We start from the raw sequence: 23,117 nt of genomic DNA on the forward strand, positions 1-23,117 counted from the left end.
ATGACAGACAGCATGTTAAGGACCAGGAAACACCTTTCCTCATTTTCTCTTGCAAACAGCTTCCTGTTGCTCTTCAGATTTGGTTACTAGAACAAGTTTGTCCTTAAGACTTTTCTTTCTTCCCTGTGAAAGTCAGGAGAGCCTTCGAAGACTCTGGGAGGGGCCTGGGGATCCCAGGAGTGGGTGCCCAAGACAAGGCAGGAGCCCCACTGTCAGTCGTAGTCCCACCATTTCATGAGGATTCACTGAGCATCTCTGAGAAGGTGGGAGTCCTTCCCCCAGTGCCTAGTCCAACAGCCTGCGCTAGGGACCAGGGCACTAGGGGCAAGAGGAGTTGATGGGTGGGGGGAGGGTGTCACTGAACCCATGATGACATCAGCACTGATTTGGATGGCACGACGTGGGAAGCTGTGGGTGTTATTGAAGAAGCCACTGCTAAGACAACAGGGTGAGCCCTCAGCAAGGTATTCTGTCCTACCCCCCTCTGTGGACCCAGCTGGCTGGACTGTAAGCTCCTGGAGGGCAGGGCTAGGGCTGAATGCACCTCTGTCCCCAAGGCACTGGGCACACAGTGGGTGCTCAATAAACATGGTGGGCTAACGAACAGGTGATGTGACCAGACCATGATGTACTGAACCCTGGACAGCCTGGCCTTTGCCTCAACTCCCACTCCAGGGCCCCTAATATCACTGACTATCTGCTCCACCTGGCCTGTGCTCCCAGAAGGACAAAAGTGGGGGAGGGTATGGAGAGCAGGGAAAGCAGTGTCTGCTGAGCTGCCAGGAGCGAGGAGAGGAGGCGCAGGCAACCCACAGGCCCACACCCACCATGTGAGTTGGAGTTTCCTCCCGGAAACATCCAGCATACACTGGACTGGCTCTTGTCCCTCTAAGTAAGAACTTTCTATACAGGTTTAAACTCTGTAAGAACTGACCATCCAGAGGCCCCTCTCCTCCTTCCAGCTGTATCTGCCACTTTCTTGCTTCTGAGCCTCGCCTGGGTCCCCAGCTCTGTGACTCTCACTGACCTGACCTCAACCAAGGTATAAAGCAAGCAGTCAGGGAGGAGGTGTGTAGATAGGCCAGTGACTCACAGGGTCAGGAGTTCCGGGGCACCTGAGCTGGGCAGCCAGCCAGCCCTGGCAGGAAGCTGAGGTAGGTCCAGACGGGTGAGGTTCTGGACCGGAGATGAGAAGCCAGCTTCCCAGCAGGGATATGCAAGAGCTGCCCAGAAGGCCTCGGCTAGCACTCAGACTGGGCTTGTGAAATAGGAAAGTCAGCACCCTCCTCCACAGGCACCTGCCCACACCTACCCTTTCCTGGCAGCTCCCCTGGCATTCCCAGAGCTCTGTCTGATACCGAAGGTGAGCACAGGGCCGTTGGGGCTTTTTCTGTGTGGGAGGGAGGCTACCTCACTCAGGAGGAGTTCATGATACTTAATGAGGCCCACATGGTACCCAATGGCCAGTTCTTGGGATGCCCCTTCTGCCATGGTCCCATGACTGGCTGTGTCTGATTATCACACTTGGTTGGAGGAAAAGGCCCCATGTTCCTTATAAATCAGTGGGTGAAGTGTACCAGTGACCCATGGACAACCAGAGCACTGAGCTGTCTGGGAGACTCGGGCTGGAGCCAGGCGCCACCCATCCCCCTGGCATCAGTTATTTTGGAGAGGGCAAATGTTTCCATGATCAAGGATAAAGAGCAGTTGCCAAGGAGACCTCCTCTAGTCAATATTTACAAGTTGCTCTTCTCTGCCCACTGGTTTATCTGGAATAAGAGCGGAATGACCTAGGTTTGGGAAAACCCGGGCTTTGCAGAACCCTCCCCACCGTGCTTTGAGGTGACTGAAGCTGGTGGCAGGATAGAGGTGCCCTTCTCCATCATGTGCAGTCACCTCCTACTCTGAACATCAAGGCCAGATTTACTTTTTAAAAACATGCCAAGTGCCTGGCTAGCATGGCTCAGTGGCTGAGTGTCCCTATGAACCAGGTGGTCACAGTTGGATTCTGGGCCAGGGCACAGGCCCAAGTTTTGGGCTCTGTCCCCAGTAGGGGACCTATAGGAGGCAGCCAATCGGTGACTCTCATCATTGATGTTTGTCTCTTTCCCTCTCCCTCTCTCTGAAATCAATATATATATATACATATATTTTAAAAACACACATACCAGGTTGTTCTAGCCAGTCCAGTGGTATTATTTCCTTGGCTCTACTACTTGTCTGTGCCCCTTACCAGTGTGGCCCTGTCTCTGGGGTGCTGAGTGTGTGAGCCCCTGTGTGGATGTCCCTGTGCAGCCAGGTGGCTGCCCTGCAGAGAACTGCCCAGGCATGTAAAGTGGGAAAGGCAACCACCTACTGTGGGTTCCCAGTGAGCAGCTGGTTTCGCCTGGAGTTTTGAGAAGCCCTGGAAAAGCCCCAGGTGCTTAAAGCAGCCATAATAAAGCTTTGAAAGGTTTCAGGAGCGTGAGAAAGGCACCAGGGCCACACCCTACATGTAGGTGTGGTGTCTTGTTACCCGAGATCCATTTGGGGGCAGCAGGGAGTATGGCCCAGATGGCTGTTGGCAGGACCCCACTTGTGAATGAGGGGTTCCCTGGCCTGGCAGCCAAGGAGGGAGACTTCAAGCTGAATATGTACCCCCTGCTGGTTCTGTCTTGGTGTTCAGTATGTTAAAAACCTAAGGGAGCCCAGGACAAAGTCTTTAAAGAACAAGGAACCATTCTAGACCTCAGAAATCAGAAGTAGGTCGAGGTTTTGTGGGGACTACTTTTTTTTTGTATGTTTGTTTATTTTTAGGGAGAGAGAGAGAGAGAGAGAGAGAGAGAGAGAGAAACATCGATCAGCTGTGCCTGCATGCACTCCAACTGGGAGTCTCACCCGCCACCCTCTGGTGTACCCGAGGATGCTCCAGTTAACCGAGCCACCTGGCTAGGGCCAGGACTACATTTTGAGGCCCTTTATAAGAAACGTAATATAAAATTATGAATACAGACAGTATGAAAATGAATACTTACTCAGAACAAAAATGTAAGTCACATCAAACCAAGGCTGTTTGCAGACTGGCATCGCATCCCAGACACACTTATACAGAAATGCTTCTTGGTGACAACCCACCTCCCTCTGCTCCCAGAACATTCTGTGCCTCTATGTCCTTGCTCCGTGAGCAGGCCCCAAACTTAATTTTCATAAGCCTCGTGGAAAGCCCACATGCCCAAAATGGACTGAATCTGCTCGAATGACAGCAGATACATGCCTTCCATTCTCTCATCCTTTCATTATGAGCTATATATGAGAAGATAGCTATTTACACAAACATTGTCATCATTGGTGGCATTTCCCCCCCTTTACACCTATCTGGGTAGCTCATGAAATGCAGGTTTCCAGGTCCCACCTCCAGGGGTTCTGATTCCCTGTGTCTGTCAGTAGCCTCACCCCACACTCCTGAGGCCAGGTTAATCTGCTCCAGCAAGGCCCCTGCATCTGAGAACGGTGGGTGCCAGCACTGGCTGGGGAGGGGGAGTCTGTTCAACGGGGACAGAGCTGAACAGACTCCCCGTTTAGCAAGATAAAAAGGGTTCTGGACATGATGGTGGTGATGGTAGCACAAAAGTGTGAATGTGCTTAATGCCACTGAACTGTACGCTTAAGAATGGTTAAGATGGTAAACTTCATGTGTATTTTACCACCAAAAATAAGTAAATAAAAAGACACCCTATCTGTAATTGAAGCTACTACGTGCTGCGTGTGCTGCCGGCTGTCCTCCAGGACCCATCTGGTTTTCATAGAACTAGACTATCAATTAAACAAGGGTGTGGCAAAAGGTAAGAGCTCTTTTTCACAGCCGCATAGTATTCCATGGTGTACATGTACCACAGTTTTTAATCCACACATCTACTGATGGGCACTGGGCTGGTTCCAGATCTTTGCTATTATAAATAAGGCTGCTATGAACATAGGGGTGCATATATACTTTCTGATTGGTGTTTTGGGATTCTTATGATATATTCCCAGAAGTGGGATTGCTGGGTGAAAAGGCATTTCTATTTTTAATTTTTTTGAGGAAAATCCATACTATTTTCCACAGTGGCTATACCCACCTACATTCCCACCAACAGTGTATAAGGTTCCCAAGAAATGTACTATTTATTTATTTATTTATTTATTTATTTATTTATTTATTTATTTATTCTTATATGTTTTTATTGATTTCAGAGAGAGGAAGGGAGAGAGAGAGAGAGAGATAGAAACATCAATGATGAGTCATTGATCAGTTGCCTCCTGCACCCCCCCCCCCACTGGGGATTGAGCCCACAACCCGGGCATGTGCCCTGACTGGGTATTGAACTGCAATCTCCTGGATCATAGGTCGATGCTCAACTGCTGAGCCACCCCAGCTGGGCAAGAAACCCTCTTTAAATATAGAGACAGAAAGTTAAAAAGACAGAAGATGATTGTGGTGGTTAACTTTATGTGTCAACTTGACTGGCCACGCGGTGTCCAGATTAAACATTTCTGGGTGTACCTGTGAGGGTGTTTCCCAGTGAGGTCAGCATTTGAGTTGGTAGACTCAGTAAAGTAGATGTCCCTCCTCAGTGTGGGTGTGGATTTACACCATGGGCTCCCCTGGTCCTCAGGCTTTGGGACTTAGACAGAATCACACCACCAGCCTTCCTGGATCTTCCAGCTTAGGGACTGAAGACCGCAGGACATCTCAGCCTGCATAAACATCATGCCAGCCAGTTCCTCATAATCTCATCATCAGAGAGTCTCTCTATACACACACACACACACATCCTATTGGTTATGTTTCCCTGGAGAACCCTGATTAATAAAAATATAGGGGGGTACAAAGGGGTGGAATGGGTCATTGGGGAGAAAAAGGGACATCTGTAATATTTTAAACAAAAATAAACACACATACAAAAATATATATATAAATAAAAAATATATAATATTAACACTAATAAAAAAGCTGTAGTAGCCATATTGATATCAGAGAAATAGATTTCAAACATGAAATACAATCAACAATAAAGTGGGACATCTCCTAATGATAAAAGAGTCACTTCATCAAGAAGACATAAAAATTTTAATTGTGTATGTGCTTAGTAATCGGGCTTCAAAAGAGTCAAAGCAAAAACTGACAACTGAAAGGAACAGTGAAATCCATTATCATAGATGGGATTTCAACACTCCTGTCAGAGGACTTGATAGAACAAGTAGAAAGAGCATCGAGGAGGCTATAGAAGACCTAGCAATACTATCAGAATGCAGGAGACAAATGTGATGGCACAGAAGGGTCAAGGCACTTACCTAAGGCCACACAGCTAGGGAGTGCCTGGAAATGGGGTTCATGGTGTATTGCTCCAGGTCTCTCCCCATTACCAGGTCTGAACCCTCTTCAGGACCTTTGTCACTGATATCAGGTCATCCTGTGCTATACGGATGCGGAAGAAAAGCAGCTGTTTCCCAAGAGATCTGAGCATTTAGATGAACATTGGAGGTTTCACCCAAATCTCTGGCCAGGCCAGAGCTTGGTTAGAAAGCAGCCCTTTTTCTGGGAAGCCTACTCATGGGCAGATCCTGCAATGATTAGGATCCCCTTCTGCCGGTGCTCCGACAGCTCACACATTTGTGCGGGGCTCCCCCTTAAGCATCTCTAGCAAATAAGGGCCCTTGGCTCTTGAAACAGCAGTTACTTGATGCATGAAACCACCCTCATTTTTCTCCACGGCTCTTGAGAAACATAATTGTACCCCAGCGTTTTATTACCATATGTGTGAGAAAAGTAGAATTATCTGGCCTTGCGTGGCTTCTGTCGTAATGACGAGGCTCTCAGTATAAATTTTGAGCAACATCTAGGGACAGGTGGAACCCGGCTGGGGGAGGAAGGACAGCACCTGCAGGAAGTCACTCAGCCCCTAGGTGGAGCCACATAGCTTCAGGCTCCCAGTCCCCAGGCCTATGCCTGAGCGGAAACCTCAGAGGCCCGATCTGCTTGGCATCTCCCTAACCCACCCAGGCATGGCTATAATCCTCCACGTAAAGTCTCACCTACTGAAAGCCGAAGAGATGATTTCTTAGTGCTTCTTATGGAAAAAGAATCTATGTCTATTGTAAACCAAGGGCGTTTTTTACTCCATATAGGGATCCTGCAATGATCCCTCTTGGCTTGCCCTCTTTCACACGGGTCATTTACTAGCTTTAGGTTTCCTTGGAGTGGTTCATTCTGGGGTCAGAGCCCCAGGGCTTGAGTTTTTTCTCAATTTCTTTTTTTGCTCCTCACACAAAGATATGTTTATTTTACTGATTTTTTTTTTTTTTTTTTTTTTTTTAGGAAGAGAAGCGGGGGGGGGGGGGGGAGAGAGAGAGAAACGTCGACTGGTTGCCTCCTGTACAAGCTCCGACGGGCATTGACCTGAAACCTAGATGTTTGCCCCGAACTGGAATCGAACATGAAACCTTTTAGGTTTATGGGACGATGCTCCAACCAATTGAGCCACCCGGCCAGGGCACCAGGGCTTGATTTTAAAGGTGTTTGGAGCGGGTGCAAATGAGATCCATCCTCTAAGCAGCCTCCTTGAGAAGTTTGCAGTCCCTTTGGGAACCGAGGGCTACACTTCGGACTTTACATGTTTCCTGCTGGCAGCATACTAGGTTTTGTCCCTCAGTTCATAAAGTGTCCAGCATCTCTTACGAGGAAAACACAGATCTTCAGTAAAACAGCTAAATCTTATCCACATTAAAAGAAACAGGCTGTGTTAGCAGAGGGGCCAGGTCCCTCCCCTGGCTGTGTCCCATCCCTGATGCCCAGGGGGACAGGGCGGGCCCTGGAGAACTGGCAGTGTCCGCTAGTATGAATCCCTGCTTCAAATAGCTGGAGCCTTCTTCCTGGGCCCTGGGCCCAAGGTGACCCGAACCTCCCTGATGGAGCCAGTTCTGCAGCCACAGGCCCCGGGCAACTTGGCTTCACCCAGAGCTAATCCGCAAAGCCTTACCTGGCACTGCACTTTCTCTGTGCCAGACGCTGCCCCAAGTGTTAGATAACATCAACTTATTTACTCTTTCCCAAACCCAATGGGGTGAAGACTACTGTCTCTCCGTTTCTCCCAATAAGAGAACAAAGCTCAGGTGAGTGGGGGCTAACCTGGCCACACAGCCCAGGAGCAGGGCCTACTGGTAGGGCCAGGCACCCCTGCTCGCCCTCCTACAGCATGTGCGCGCTCTGCCGGCACCCTCCGTCTCAGCTCCTCTGCATGTCAGTCTCAGAAGGTCTCTCGATTCTGGCAGTTGAGCTTCCCCAACGGAAGCCTTTAGCGTGACTTTTGGACACAGGCTTGCGGAAGTTCCCTCTGTTTACTCAGAGGCCATGTCCTCCCATGTGAAGGAAGCGACAAGCAGCGACACTTGGTGCTCTGGGCGTACTTCTTGGGAGCCCTTCCCCGGGTCTACAGAGGGCTTGCTGCCTGCCTCTGCTGGCCCCTGGCTTGGGTGTGGGTCAGATGAATGGAGCTCGGGTAAGTGCTGGGCAGTTTCGGGGGCACCATGCCCTGTGCTTGTTAGGCCTCTTTTCTTTCACAGCTAAGTTATAAATTCAACCTTACACAAGAAGCAAGTCTTGAGCTACCTGTTCGGGACCCCTCTTGCTGGCGGGGGCTTTTGTCTCTTCTCTCCTTCAATAAAATTTTGCTTTCCCTTAAAAAAAAAAATGAAGCCAGTCTTCATTTACAAACTGATACTTATTATGTTTAATGGCATTAAGTATATTGGAATGCTTGCTGCTCCTCACGCCTTATCTGCCCTACTTCACCGCCCTGGGATTACATTACTGATGAGCAACTCGGGCACTGGGTGGGTAGGTGACTTGCCCAAGGCTGTAAAACTGGTAGGAAAGGTACAATATGAGTGCAGGAACTAAACTGCATCATCCATGCCCACAACCACTAGGATCACACTTCCTTAAAAATATGAAGGTCCCTAATCTCACTTCCCAGATACATTAGTTTTTAAAATTGTGACCTTAAAAGTTGTGACTTTAGCAGATATAAAATGCATAATGCACATACCTGCAGTTGGAAAAAGTCATTACAAACCTGTACAGCATCACCCACGTCAAAAGGAAACAATACTTTCTCCTTCGCCCCACCCCGTGGGACTCCCCTGACAATCTTCTCCCTTTCTTTGAGAGGGACCCACTATTTTTTTAAAAATTTGTTGATGCTAGAGAGAGAGGGGAAGAGAGAAAAGGAAAGAGAGAGAGAATCATCAGCTTGTTGTTCCACTTATGCGTTCATTGGTTGATTCTAGTATGTGCTTTAACTGGGGATCGAACTGGAAACCTTGGCGTATTGGGGTGATGCTCTAACCAACTGAGCTACCCCACCAGGGCAGGGACCCAATATATATATATTTTTAATGTTTTGTTGTTAATCCTCACCTGGGAATATCTTTTCCATTGGTTTTTAGAGAGAGTGGAAGGGAGGGAGGGGGGAGAGAAAGAGAGAAACATCAATGTGAGAGAGACACATTGACGGTTGCCTCCCACACTCGCCCCCACCGGGGCTGGCGATTAAGCCTGCAGCTGAGGTACATGTCCTTGGCCGGACTCAAACCCGGGACCCTTCGGTGGGCGGGCTGATGCTCTAATCACTGAGCCACACCGGCCAGGGCTATTTTTTTGTTACAATCATTTCCTTGTTTTTCTCTATAGCTTTACCATTACTTAGGTTTTTCTAACATATAGAAGGACTTGTTTTTAGCAAAACTTTTTTTCAAATCAGAAGAGGAAGTTTATTTAGAAAGTTCCAGAGGTGGTAGAAGTGAGCCAGCTGGGCTGCACAGGCTCAGTAAACAAGGGAGGCAGAAGGGCCCTTGGAGCTTGCGGGGAGGAAAGGCAGAGGTTAAGTGCCCAGGGAAAGAAGGGGAGAATGGAAAAGCACAGATGTGTTCCTGAGATGGAGAGCACACTGTCCTCAGCAAATTTCTCACACAATCTAGTGTTCTCAACTATGGTCACCATGTTCTACATTAGATCCTCAGACCTTGTTGATCTTACAGCCGGAAGTTTGTATGTTTACCAGCTGCTCCCTACTGTCCTCATTCCCCAGTCTTGGCAACCGCTCTCCTGTTTCTCTGTGAGTCTATTTTTAGATTCCACTCACTGAGTTATAAGTGACACATACTGAGTTATGAATTCAAACTTAACACTAATTCAATGGGGTCACATACTATTGTTTCCCCATTTTTTCCCCCCCAATGAGAGAACCCAGGCACAGGCGAATGAAGAGCTAAGCGAAGGCCACACAGGCCTGTGTCCATGCAGCGTCTGTCTTTGTCTTTGTCTTACTTCACTTAGCATGATGCCCTCCAGGTCTATCCACGTTGTCACAAACGGCAGGACTTTTTTCCTTCTTGAAGCTGAATAATATTCCATTATACGTGTGATCATCCCTCTGTATCCACAGGGCACTGATTTCAGGAACTCCCTGTGGATACCAGAATCTGTGGATGCTGGAGCTTTAGTCAGTCTTCCGGATCCATGATGGTGGAACCCACGGACACAGGGGGCCAACGGTGTAGCCCACGTCTTCTGGACCCATTCATCTGCTGGCCGACACTTAGGTTGTTTCTCTACCTTGGGCTACTGTGAACAGATGGGATTTAAAGTCATGAGACAGGGTGAGACCCCAAGTCCAAGCACTGCCGCTTCTCTGAAGTCCCAGGAACCAGCAGAGAAGGCTGATCAGAGTGGCCAGAAAAACAGGTGTTTGGTATCTTGGAAGGCAATGGATAAATGCCTCAAAAAGAGCAGCAAGATTAGCCCCATCAGCGTGGCTCAGTGGTTGAGCATCAGGCCTAGGATCCAAGTAAACCCAAGTTCAAGTCCCTGGGTTGTGGGCTCATCCCAGCAGGGGGCGTGCAGGAGGCAGCCCATAAACGACTTTCATCATTAATGCTTCCATCTCTCTGAAATCAATAAAGATATATTTTGTAAAGAAGAGAAAGGTTACCCCACGCTCAGTGCTCGTGAGAGGTCAAGTGAGATGGCTCCTGACCTGGGCTATTGAATTTAGCAACTTGGAAGGAATTAGTGACCTTGATAACTGAACAGTAGAGACAAGCCCCCGAGAGGAATGGGTGCGGAGGAGAATGGGAGGAGGGGAGAGGCGAGGAGGCAGGGGGTATGTGCAGACAGCTCTGTTCCAGAAGTTTCGCTGAGAGGGAGAGAAACGGCCCAGTAGTTTGAGAAAGTAGGAAAAAACCTAAAACGGGGAGGTGAGAGGCTGTTAGGAGGGAGATCATAGAAGCCCATCAGCACTATAGTAAAAATAGCTCGGTGACGTTTTTGCTGAGGGGCTGGGCCCCCATTTAGATGCTCCCTGGATGGAGGGCAACCTCGTTAACTGGCCGTCGCACTCCAGCGGCGAAGCTGGCAGCACCACTTTCTCCCTACAGAATCCAGGGCACAGAAACACCCGGCTGCGCCACCCGGGCCGGGCCCCCTCCGGCGCCTGCGGCGGCCGCGCAGACCCAGCCGCGGGCCCCGCTTCTCTCCGGCCCAACCCCGCGGCTCTGCGCGGGGCCCTCCCGGGTCCTGGCTTTCCGCTTTCTGCCCCACGTGCCTCCCCGCAGAACCCACACAGCAGCTTGGCCCGCACGCTCGGGAAACCGCCCCCAACTTCCTCTCGGGGTGTATCTTGTTTTATTTATTATCATTTTTTTCCGGGCTGACTTTAGACTGCCAGACCCGGGCACACGCAACTCCCTCTCGCCTTTCGGCCCCGCAATGGCCGCGGGGCCCGGGCGTCCGGCCTCGCCCGCCCAGGGGGGGCGCGCGCGGCGCAGACCGCGAGACGCCGGATGGGGGCGGCGGGAATGCCCCGCACAAACACGCGCCGCGCAGGGCTGGGCCGGCCCACGCAGCCCCACCCCGCCGGAGCCGCCCAACCGCCGCCGAACCTTCTGGAAGCGACGCCCCGCTGCCAGAACCGGATGCCCGGGAGGCGGGGAGCGAGGGGCGGGCCTGCGCAGGAGGCCGCACCCGATTGGCCGCCGGCGCGCAGGCCCCGCCCCGCGGCCGCCATGGCCCCGCCCCTTACCCCTCCCCCTCCATGGCGTCGCCCCGGCTCATTCATTCCACTCCAGGCCTGCCAGGCACCTGCGCTCTCCTTTAGCACTACGCCGCCCTCAGCATGTCGGTCCCGGCCGCAGAAACCCCGTCCGCCATCCAGATCTGCCGGTAAGAGAGGCGCGCGGCGGCCGGGACGCCGAGGCAGCCCCTCGGGCTGTCCCGCGCCCCTCCCCACTCTCCCCGCCCCCGTCCCGGGCCCACCACCTCCGGCACCCCGCCCGCCCACCCCTCCCACCCCGCGGCCGGGTGTGCCTCGGGTGCGGCAGGGCCGGCGACTTCCCCTCTCGCCTCCCCGCTCGCCTCCCGGCCGGCCTCTGGCGCATCCCGAGGGCGGCGCCGCGGTCACGCAGGCCGTTTGCGCGACGATCGGCGCGGCGCCTTTTCCGGGCTGGGGTCGGCGTGCGCCCCCGGGCCCCGCCCCGTCCGACCCCGCCCGGCCCCGCCCGGCCCCGCCGCTGTCCGAGTGCGCTGGGGCCGCGGCTCGCGTCCCGCTGAGCCCTCTAATTCGGGGTCGTTCTCTGGGCGGTGGTGCAAAGCCAGATGGATCCCGAAATGAGGGGCGCAAGTAACCAGCTCGTTGGTCGGCATCCAGAGCGCGGCGGGCGAGCCCTTTGCTGGGTGCCCGAGTGGGCGGGGGCTGCGGATGCCCAGTCCCTCCTAGTGCACCGGCTCGGGTTTTGGGGCGAGCCAGTGCTCACAGGAAGAGCAGATAATGCCCTTCCTCTCTAGCAGTTTACTGATAAGAAGAGGGAATGGTCCACCGAGCCTGGGAGCATCTTACACAATGGGGGCAAACGGTTGTTCTCAGCGGCCCACCCTTGTCTTCCTTCTTGGGAACCGGGTGGATGGAGGCCCACAGGGGAAGTGGGAGATCAGGAGCTGGCTCACTGCCCAGCCGAGGACTGAAGGCAGCCTCAAGGTTACTCTCAGTTCCCTTGGGCAGAATTGGAAGCTGGCGTGCTGGTATTTGAGCCTGAGCCAAGCAAGGTCAAGGGCCTGGGGCCACCGCACAGGCACTAGGGCCTGCAACAGGGCCTGTCCTGCTTGAGCCGGAGCGGCTTCCTGTTTGGGGTTGGGCTCTACAGATTTGGCCTTTAGATATCACACTGACCTTGGTTCCAATCCAAATTAGTTTCCTCTGGATGTCCATAGCTCCCTGGAACAGTAAGTGCTGGATCGGTGGGGCGCCCTGACTGCACCCCGTCTTCTGGCCTAGTCCAGGGTCTTTTCTGACCCCAAGGTCAGTGAACCTTGCTCCATTCGCTTTGTTATTGCCTGTGTGGCTGTCTTCGCCCCACCCATTCCAAGTTCCTGGGGCAAAAAAAAAAATAGAAAAACTGATATTTGGAGACAGATGCGCCTGGAATCAGGTCCTTGGATCACACTCTGCCTCCTACTGGCGGGGTAACCTTGGGGTTCATCCTTTGCAAAGGTCTTGTGTATCTCTCACTTGGTTTGTTCACCTTCCTGGCTAAGGCAGCAGGGATCTCCACCACTATGCTATGTGGAGGAAGAAATGGGAGACCCAGTGCCTTTGTAAGGTCATCCAATTGTTAGAGCTGGAGGGGCAGCTCCTACCAGGTCTTCTGTCTTCAGCCCCATGTTCTTTCCACTGTGGTCCCCCCAAAAAGAAGATACTGATTTCAGTCAACTCGTGGGAGGCTAGGCTTTTATTTACTGCATGAGGATGATGAATAGCAGGTCTATAATACTGCCTTTTTAAAAACCAACTCACCTGAAATTTACATAATGTTATTAACCAATGTTGCCCCAATAAGTTTAATTTAAAAAGTAATTATTTAAAAAACCCCCAACCTCTAACAGAAGTTGGCACTGCATCTCCCGAACTCAGTTTCCTCTTGCACACAGCACAGTGGTGGAGATCCCTGTCTCCTCATCTGGGAAGGTGAACCAAGTGAGATGAGAGATACACAAGACCTTTGCAAAGGATGAACCCCAAGGATACCCAGCCAGTAGGAGGCAGAGTGTGATCCAAGGACCTGATTCCAGGAGTGTCTGTCTCCAAATATCAGTTACTCCTTTTATTTTTGCCCCAGGAACTTGGGATGGGTGGGGCCAAGATAGCCACACAGCCAGTAACAACTTCTAATAGATTTTTGGATAGCTTTAGAAACTTCCGTGTATGCTCAAGCCTGTTTACCCACCATGCTTTCTGGGCTGCCTCTTGCACGTTCACAGTTGCGTATTGTCTCTGAGTGGCCGCCTTGTCTGTGGGATGCTTGGGCAGCATACTTGGCTGAGGCGAGCCAGCCTCAGGTGCCCAGCCCGACTCCAAAGTGGGGAGGGCTGTGATGAGGGCAGTGGTTATAAGGACTTGGCCCAGAGAAACCCCAGGACATGGGGAGAGTGGCACATCAGGATGGGGAGCCCTTTAAGGACACCTGAGCTGACACCCTGTGTTGAAAGAGGAGCCGCCTAGCCCAGGACAGCCAAGCCCATGAATTTAACAAGTTTCACTGAACACCTCCAAGGAGCAAAGTGCCCTGAAGGAGAGACAGGGACCTGGAAAATTTGGTCCCTGCCTTAGGCAGTTTCACAGTTTAGCAGGGAGAGGATGCCCAAACCCCCACCATCCTAGACAATTAAGAGTGGTCACATGTTCTGGGTCCAGAAGGAGGTATTGAAGGGATAGGGGCTCTAAAGGCTGTCAAGGGCAGTGGTTAGAGCCAACTCTGCAGTCCCAGGCCTGGGTGTGAATTCACCCTCTGCCCCTTGACTGCCTAACCCTTCTCTGCCCCCATTTTTTCTTGGATTGTTCTAAGTGTTAAAGAAAAGAAAGTGCATCAGTGCCTGGCAGGCTGACTGGCACATTGTGAGTAAATGGAAACTCTTTTTGTCTGAAAAGTGGGACGCAGACTTAGGAGGCCAAGGCTGACCTGGGTTCAAATCCCAGCTCTGCCTCTTGTAGGTGTGTAAGTAACTTCAGGCATGTTCCTTAACCTTTGGGCTTCAGTTTTCTTCTCTGTAAATTGGAGATAATAATAGTGCCCTTCTCAGGGTTGCTGTGAGGATTAAAACCTTTGGCACAGTGCCCAGCTCTTATGGGAGCTCATAAAGGGAATCCTTTATCTCTCAGAGCCCAAACTTTGGATGGCCAGTCCACTGTGGGGCGCTGTTCCCTCCTTTTTGTCCAGCCCTACAGATGCAGGTTTGGGGAAAGCATTTAAACTCTCAGAAGAGCACTTTTCCTTTGGTTTATTTTAAGTAATATTAAGTAACGTTTAGTTAGAAAATTACATTTATCCTTGTTGAACTCAGTGTTTTAGGATGTTAGACCCAGAAGGACCCTTAGAAGCCTCCAGCCCAGCTCTGTCATTTTACAGTGGGGGGAAGTGAGGCTCTCAGAGAGTAAAGATTTGGCTGAGGAGGCTTTGACTGAAGGCAGCTGGTGGGCTGTTCTCTGCCAGGTGACCTGATGTTCTGATCTTTCCACTGCTCACCCAAGCTTAGGTTTACATTCTGTTGTGTGGCTTAATCACGGCATCAGTGTGGACCCCTTATAAAAGCCCCCTGCATGTTTGTCGAAATAAAGTTGGAGGTATGATCTGTAACAGGTTGCTGGAGAGTGTGGGTGGAGCAGTGCGGCCCACTGGAACTTTCTGCAGTGTGCTGCACGTCTGCAGTGTCCAACAGCCACATGGAGCCACTGAGTGCTTGAAATGTGGCCAGACACGGAGAAAGAGTTTTGTTTTTTTTTTAATTTTTATAATATGTCTGTATTGATTTCAGAGAAAGGAAGGGAAAGGGAGAGAGATAGAAACATCAATGATCGGCTGCCTCCTGCACTCTCCCCACCAGGGATCAAGCCTGCAACCCAGGCATGTGCCCTGACCAGGAATCAAACAGCCATCTCCTGGATCCTAGGTTGATGCTCAATCGCTGAGCCATGCTGGCCAGGCGAAACTGAATTCTTAACTACATCCAGGACAGTGCAATATGTAGAAGAATTTTTAAAAAATTAATTAATTCTTTTTTTATTGTTCAAAATATTGCAGATGTCCCCCTTTTTTCCCCATTGACCCCCTTCATCCCGCACCCACTCCCCTCCACAGGCCTTCACCACACTAATGTGTGTTTATGGGTTATGCATGTATGCATATAAATTCTTTGGTTAATCTCTCCCCACCCACCCCCACCTTCCCTCTGAGATTTGTCAGTCTGACCCATGCTTCTATGTCACTGAATCTACTTTGTTCATCAGTTCATTATGTTCTTTAGCTTCCACATATGAGTGAGATCAGGTGATGTTTATCTTCCTCTGACTGGCTTATTTCGCTTAGCATAATACTCTCCAGTTCCATCCATGCTGTGCCAAAGGGTATGAGATCCCTCTTCTTTACAGCTGCATAGTATTCCATGGTGTAAATGTCCCATGTAGAAGAATTAAAAAATATATTTTTTCATTAATTGTTTTAGAGAGAGAGGAAGGGAGAGGGAGAGAGAGAAACACTGATGTGAGAGAGAAACATTGATCAGCTGTCTCCTGCACGTCCCCCACCGGGATCAAGCCTGCAACCTGGGTGTGTGCCCTGACGGGGAATCGAACCGGCAGCCTTTCGGTGCAAGAGAAGATGCCCAACCAACTGAGCAGTACTGGCCAGGGCAGTCTGTAGAAGAATTTAAAAACCAGAATTCCTGGGAGATCTCTGTGGGTAAAGGTTTTCTAAGAGCTTGGGAGCTCTCTGGGGACTGCAGCCAGCTTTCAAACAAACAAGCCAATGGAGATAGACCTTGACATGGCCCAGGGCAGGCAACCTGGACTCCTTTATTTGTAGATTGGTGTGCGAGGTCTACCAGGTTATCTTTTGCTTGCCGTGCTTTTCGATACAGATCTACTGGGATGTACCAGGCGTGCCTAGGAAAATCCCTGGCATCCAGTAGATATGTCAGTAAGTATTATGGGGTTGGAGTTTTTTCCCCTTGAGGCTTTGTCTTTGGGTTTACAGTGGAATTAATGAAAACAGAACCTGATTTACAGAAACCACATTCAGAGCTAGTATTCTGGAACATTCCATAAAACAATGCACAGTGCCAGTTCCCTTCCTGCTGGAATGTGGGAGCGCTGGCTGAGGCTTGGTCTTTGCAGCCAAGAGAGCATGTGGTTGGGAGGCTGTGTTCATCCATTGTCCTGTCTCCCTGTAAGTGGGCCAGGCAGCCAGGCATCACCTTGGCTTGGCAATGAAACTGACCTGCTCCCTAGTTTCAATTAGGCCACGAGTTGCTTTCTCCTAGGGGTTGGGCTTCTCTAGGGGTCCGAGCCTGGGTGACCACCCTGTATACCTGCTGTCCACTTGGCTCTTTCTTTCACTCTCAGAGGTGTCCTGGGGAGGTCATGCTACCCTCAATCCTTGCAGATTTTAAAACATTTCTGAGATATTTGGGGTAACTTGAATAGTCCCTTGATAGTTAATGATATTAAGGGATTCATAATATATTTTAGGTGAGATAATTGTTTTGTGGTTCTGTTTATAAAAGGAGCCTTTATCTTTTAGAGGGAATGCTGAGATATTTATGGATGCCAAGCCGTGACGTCTGATGTTTCCTTCAAACTCTTATAGAGTGGGGGAGTGGGTGGGGGCAGAGAGGAACAGAGTTGATTGTTTGGAGCTGTTTGGTGGAGCTATGGGAGTCATTTCCTTTTTTCTCTGCTCTCGTAACCCTTTGATGTTTTCCACAATTAAAGAATAAGAAGAGAAACAGGCTCCCTGAGAGCCTGAGAGACCCTGCCTGAAGTAGGGACTGAGGATGTGTCTCCTTTCCTTAGCCTCCCTGCTGTCCTGGGACCCCAGCTAGTGGCTGCCTCCCAGCCCTCCTGACACCTGCTGTGGGAGGCCCTTCCGGCCCAGGTCTAGTTGCTCCTACACACCGGGGCCTGGTGGTTCTTGTTGTCTCAGCCTATCAAGCACTAGTGTTGTGGCCAGATCCACCCTTGTGGTTTGTACAGTCAAGATGCCATTCAGCAATAACCATCAGGAAACTCTGAAACTTATTACTCACAGGATCTGGAAATTACACAGCACCCATGGGGTCACACAGTGAGGTGCAGGGGGTTGGGAGGGAGATGGAGGGAGCGAGCGAGCGAGCAAGCTAGGGACCTTGAGCGTGAGCCTGTGCCCTGGGTTCTGCTTTTATTGTGTTTATTGTGGTTGGGGATGACGTAAGAGCAGGAACTTAAAGTGCAGGAAGAGAAAAACTAATGACTCAAATGGTCAGTTTTTAAAAAAATACGTCTTTATTGATTTCATAGTGAGGAAGGGAGAGGGAGAGGGAGAGATAGAAACATCAATAATGAGAGTCATTGATTGGCTGCCTCCTGCACGCCCCCCACTGGGGATCAAGCCCGAAACCTCAACCGGGGCACGTATCGAACCTCAATCTCTAGGAGATCTGAGCCATGCCAGCCGGGCTCAAATAGTCAGTTTTTGAAATCAACCAAAATCTTTAAAACAGAGGAGCCTCGCCAGCGGAGGCCACCTGGCTGCTCATCCAGCCCCCTGGCGGGCATTATGTTTATGAGACAGCCTCTTTGAAGTGGATGCCTCCTGGAATGAATACCTTGGCAAGCCAAGCCTCAGCCAGCCAGGCACTTGCTTTACCAAAAATGAAGACATCCTTCACTTGGGCTGGTCTGATCCGTGCCTCTGGCCTGATTGGTGCAGAGGCTGCCTTGGCCTGGCTTGCGCCTGGCATTGGAAATCTTGGTCAGTGTTGTGCACAGCCCGACCCATTTCCTTCTCTCCCACTGATTGGCCTTGGCTCTGCTGGCTTTGTCTCTGCTTATGGGAGTTGGCCTTGTGTGACTTCAGGCTGAATCATGAATTTCTTCTTGCATCACTGGGCTGGTTTGCTGAGGAACATCCTGTGCGAGTGCTGGAAGTAACACTTGATTTGGTACTGCTGGGCTGAGTTGTGGCCCCAGGAAGAGGCCTCTGGAAGAGACCTGCTGTGTACCTGTAGGGAGGGCCCTGGTGGAGACAAGTGGTGCTGCTAAGCCTTGCCCTGGGAACTGGGAACAACCTGGCCCCTCCTGGTGGGATGAAGCTGCTGGCCTGGGCTCTCTGCCTCCGTGGGCTCGCAGGTGGGCAGACACCTGCCTGGGAGTGTCTGAGGCCCAGGAGCTCTGCAGAGCTGCAGACTAGATTCTGGGCATCTATCCGGGCTGTTGGAAGCCAGTCTGGACCCTCTGGAAGGTAGGATGACGGGGTCACTGCTGCGCCCACAGTGATGCCACCTCCATCAAGTTATCAACCTAAGGAAGGGTTGTGGGAACCCCTGATTTATAGCTGTGTCATCAGAAGTACGGCACTTGTGACTGGCGTCCAAGGTGGGGGTAGTCTTGTGGGACTAAGCCCTTCAACATGGAGTCTGCACTAACTCCGGGCTCCTCCACGTCAAAACTGTATTACATTGTGGGACACCCAGTTGCCAATGGAAGCTTAGAGACTAGGTCAGAATGGAATTGCCGGGTCATAAGGTAATTCTGTGTTGATGCAAGAAACGTCCAAACCTGTAGGAGTAAGATCTCCGATGCTCTCGAGAATGGCTGTTTTCCAGTGTCTTATGAATTTAAAATTAAGGAGGGAACATAAAGAAGATGGAGAGGGGGGAAATCAAGGCAGGGATTGGATTACTAGGTAGTTAACAAGATTAAGTGCTCTCTTAAGGGTTAATACTCCCTTCCTAGAGTATTGCCAGAGGCATTTCAAAGGTGTGTTCATCTAGATGCACAAGAGCAATAGACAAGTCTTGCTTAAAACCTTTCACTAGGGAAGTTACAGGCCTGGGGCTGGCTATATAGTCACCATGACCCACCCAGTTAGAAATTTATGATCAGATCACCCTGGGAGGTTACTTTCCATAGAGCCCTGTTTTTTCTGTCCAGATCTGTGTTTAACCTTTTGAGGAACTGCCAGACTGTTTTCCGAAGTGGATGCTCTATTCCACATTTCCACTAGCAGCCTAAGAGCATTCCAGTTCCTCCACACTCTTGAAACGCTTGTTATACCTATCTTTTTTATTCTAGCCATCCTAATAGGTGGGAAGTGGTGTCTCATTATGGTTTTGGTTTGAACTTCCCTGATGACTAATGATGTTGAGTATCTTTTCATGAGCTTATGCACCATTTGTACATCTTTGGAGAAATGTCTGTTCAGACCTTTCGCCTGTTTTTCATTAGGCGTATTTTATTTTTGAGTTGTAAGAGTTCCTTCTATACAGTATACTAGATACAGGTTTCTTCTCAGATGTATGATTTGCAAAGATTTTCTCCCATTCAGTAGGTGGTCTTTTCACTTTGTTGTTGTTGTTAATCCTCACATGAGGATATTTTCCCCATTGCTTTTCAGAGAGCGTGGAAAGGAAGAGGGAGAGAAACATCGATGTGAGAGAGACACACTGACTGGTTGCCTCCCTCACACGGCCCAACTGGGGGTGGGGAGTGAACCTGCAACCAAGATATGTGCCCTTGACCAGAATTGAACCCTTGACCCTTCAGTTCGTGGGCCGATGGTCTAACCACTGAACCACACTGGCCAGGATGTCTTTTCACTTTTAAAAAAAATTAAAGTATAATTGACATATAACATTATATTAGTTTCAGGTATACAATGTAATAATTCAATATTTGTACATATTGCAAAATGATCACCACAAAAAAATCTAACATCTGTCATCATATAGTTATGTTTTTTTTTCTTGTGATGAGAACTTTTTTTCTCTTAGCAACATTCAAATATGCAATACAGTATTATTGACTAGTCACCATGCTGTACATTACATACTCATGATTTGTTTTATATCTGGAAGTTTGTATGCTTTGACCCCTTTCTCCCATTTCCTTCATCTGTCCACCCCTGCCTTTGGCAACCACCAATCCGTTCTCTGTCTGTGAACTTGCTGGTTTTTAGTTTGTTTAAGATTCCACATGGGAGTGATATCATGGGTTGTCTTTTTGTTAATGGAGGGGAAAGGGCCTCATCTCCCCCGGTTGCTAGTGAGGGTGGATTTCTTGCAATAGCCTGAGTAAAGGAATTTTCTGAGACTCACATGGGAGGATGCAATATAATAGAAAGCTTTATTTCCGTGGAATTAAATCCCTGAGTTTCTAAAGTCCCATGTCCCTTTGTCTAGTAACAGAAGAAGGGTAGCTGGGGATTTAGCAGAGCTAAAATCAGAATCAGTGTCCAGAGTTTCCTTTCCATGTTGGAGCCCAGTCCAGTCCAATGTCAGGCTAGCTCAGCTTTGTTTTCTCTGCAATCAGTCCATTGCATGTGGGGTTCGCATGGCCATGGGCCATAGAGGCAAATGCAAAGAAGCAGGGACAACAGAGTTCCATGGTTCAGGAGTCACCAAGACCCAAGAGCGTAAGAGAGAGATAATTCCTTTGTTTAGGAGAATATGTGTTCCCAAACTTTTGTATGCTTCCAGTGCCCTTGCCCATTCTGGCCAATGATTCCTGTTCCCAGGTGTGACAGGCAAGTACCTTTTCTGTGTCACCCCACCTTTACTGATCATGTGTCTATCTTCCCTTTGTTGGATCCCTTCCCCCAGTGTTTTGCAGGGAATAGGCCGGTGGTTCTGTGGGGAGTGCAGAGTTGCAGCTTCCTGGTGAAACTGCCCAAATGACATGCCTATAATGTCTGTCTGCCCCCTGTGCTCCTTTCCTATTATTATTATTATTATAAAAAATATATAGATGGACACATATATATACATGTTTTATTGATTTCAGAGAAAGGAAGGGAGAGGGGAGGAGAGAGAGAGAAACATCAATGATGAGTCATTGATCGGCTGCCTCTTGCACGCCCCCTACTGGGAATCGAGCCCACAACCCAGGCATGTGCCCTGACCAGGAATCGAACTTCGATCTCCTGGATCCTAGGTCGATGCTCAACCTCTGAGCCACACCCGGCTGGGCTCATATATCTTTTTGAGTTAGTGCTTTTTCTTCAAATAAATACTCAGAAGTAGGGTCCTGGCTGTGTGGCTCGGTCGGTTGGAGCATCGTACCGTACACCAAAAGGTTGCAGGTTCAGTTCCTGGTTGGGGCACATACCTAGGTTGCAGGTTCGATCCCCAGTTGGGGCGCATGTGGGAGGCAACCAGTTGATGTTCTGTCTAAAAATCAATGAAAACATATCCTTGTATGAGGATTAAAAAAAGCAAACAAAAGCTCAGAAGTGGGGTTGCTGGATCATATTATCACCAGAAAGGGACTGGGCCCAGAGCTGGTCTGCCTCCAGACAGCCAGTAGTATGTAGATTCTTGATTTTGTGTAGGAAAGATTTCACAGTACGAGTTCAAGTGATTTTGAAAGTATGTTTATTAAAGCTGGAGATGGTGAAACAGAAAGAAGCTACAGGAGAGAGCCTAGGTGGTGCTCTGCTTTGGCTCACTAGAAACTTGGGAAAGAAGTGAGCCAAGGTAGGGCTGCTGCTAGCTCACTGGAGAGTCAGAGAAAAGGGGGCCTTGGAGACAGGTTCAGGGGGTAACCCTGGGACCAGCTGCCACTGTCCATTACTCCCCTGGTTGCAAGTCTTGTGGGGACCCTTAGAGTTTAGGAGGGAAAAGTAAAGGTGCACACCTGAAATGGAAGAAAGATATGGGCATGCTGCAGAGAGAGCCCACTGTGGCCCTTTGTCTTCAGGGTTCTTATCTGTTTTCTAAAGGCAGGAATTTTAGGAGAGGTCTTAGGAAAGAATCTCAATAGAAGCTTTATGCTGATGAGCCAAAATGAGATTTATTTCCCTGACTTCATCTGCCCTTGAGTGTGGCTGGCACAAATGGCACCTAATTTATTTCTGTTATCTCTCTTCCTGTGTGGGGTGATTTACGCTATTTAAAACTGTTTTGAACTGGGGAGGAGAAGTGTAAACCATTTACTCTTAAGTGTCCTTGGTTAGGGAAGAGATATTGAGATTTACTAGGTGACGGTAAACTGCTTGGCCGTTTAACTGTCTGTTTCAGTTTCCCTATTCCACTTGTCCTAGCTTAGTAACCTGTCTCATTACGACAACTGTATTTTTAATTTTTTGAGGGACCTCCATACTGTTTTCCACAGTGGCTGTAGCAATTTACAGTCCCACCAACAGTGCACAGGGGTTTCCTTTCTTCACACCTCGTCAACACCTATTTTTTGTCCTTTTGATAACAGCCATTCAGGTCTGAGGTGAACTTCGTTGTGGCTTTGGTGTCTTTTCACTTTTGATATTATCCTTTGAAGCACGAAAGTCTGTAAATTTTGATGTCCAATTTACGTATTTTCTTTGGTTGCTTGTACTTTTATTGTCATATTAAGAAATTATCATCAAGCCCTGACCAGCGTGGCTCAGCGGTTGGAGCATCAGCCAGCGCACCTGAGGGTCGCGGGTTTGATTTCCAGTCAGGGGCACATACCTGGGTTGCAGGTTCCATCACCACCCCCGGTCGGGGGACCTGTGGGAAGCAACCCATCAATGGGTCTCTCACATTGATGTTTCTCTCCCCCCCTCCCCCTCCCCCTCCCCCTCCCTCCCTCCCTCCCTCCCCTTCCACTCTCTCTGAAAAGCAATGGAAAAAATACCCTTGGATTAAAGAAAAAGAAGACACAAACACACACACAAAGAAACCATTGTCAAATCCAAAGTAACAAAGATTTGCCCCCATGTTTTTAACAGTAATAGCTGTGCCCTACAGAATGTGGAGTTGTAGCCATCTAAGATGTGTTTAGCCTCAACAGTTTGGAGGTTGCATGTAGTGGTCACATGCCTAAACTTGCCCCATGGTCTTGCAAGCACATTTGATTGGGCATCAGAAATGTTAGGAGAATTGAATTTTAATTCAAGCAGGGGAGATAGCTTTCAGATTGGGATTTGAAGTAGTGGAAGAAAGAATTGCTTTTGCAAAACCAGTTTTCCTGCTCTCTTGATGTATTGTGGAGCAGAGCATCCTAACAGCTGTCAGGGGAGAAGCCCTGTGTCCTGGAGGC

The 23,117-nt window shown here is 49.6% G+C and overlaps 1 protein-coding gene across 1 annotated transcript in view; it reads left to right on the forward strand.

The window, feature by feature from the left end:
• Positions 1-11,152: 11,152 nt before the first annotated feature.
• The window catches only part of ACOT7 (acyl-CoA thioesterase 7), a 72,394-nt gene continuing 60,429 nt past the window's right edge, over positions 11,153-23,117 (forward strand). The window contains exon 1 of the mRNA XM_087820793.1: positions 11,153-11,239. Within this exon, the coding sequence (XP_087676919.1) occupies positions 11,193-11,239 (47 nt within the window). The 5' untranslated portion in view covers positions 11,153-11,192. The remainder of the gene's footprint in view (positions 11,240-23,117) is intronic.

Source organism: Miniopterus natalensis, chromosome 9 (genome assembly GCF_054644295.1).
Source record: "Miniopterus natalensis isolate mMinNat1 chromosome 9, mMinNat1.hap1, whole genome shotgun sequence".
Taxonomy (NCBI): domain Eukaryota; kingdom Metazoa; phylum Chordata; class Mammalia; order Chiroptera; family Miniopteridae; genus Miniopterus; species Miniopterus natalensis.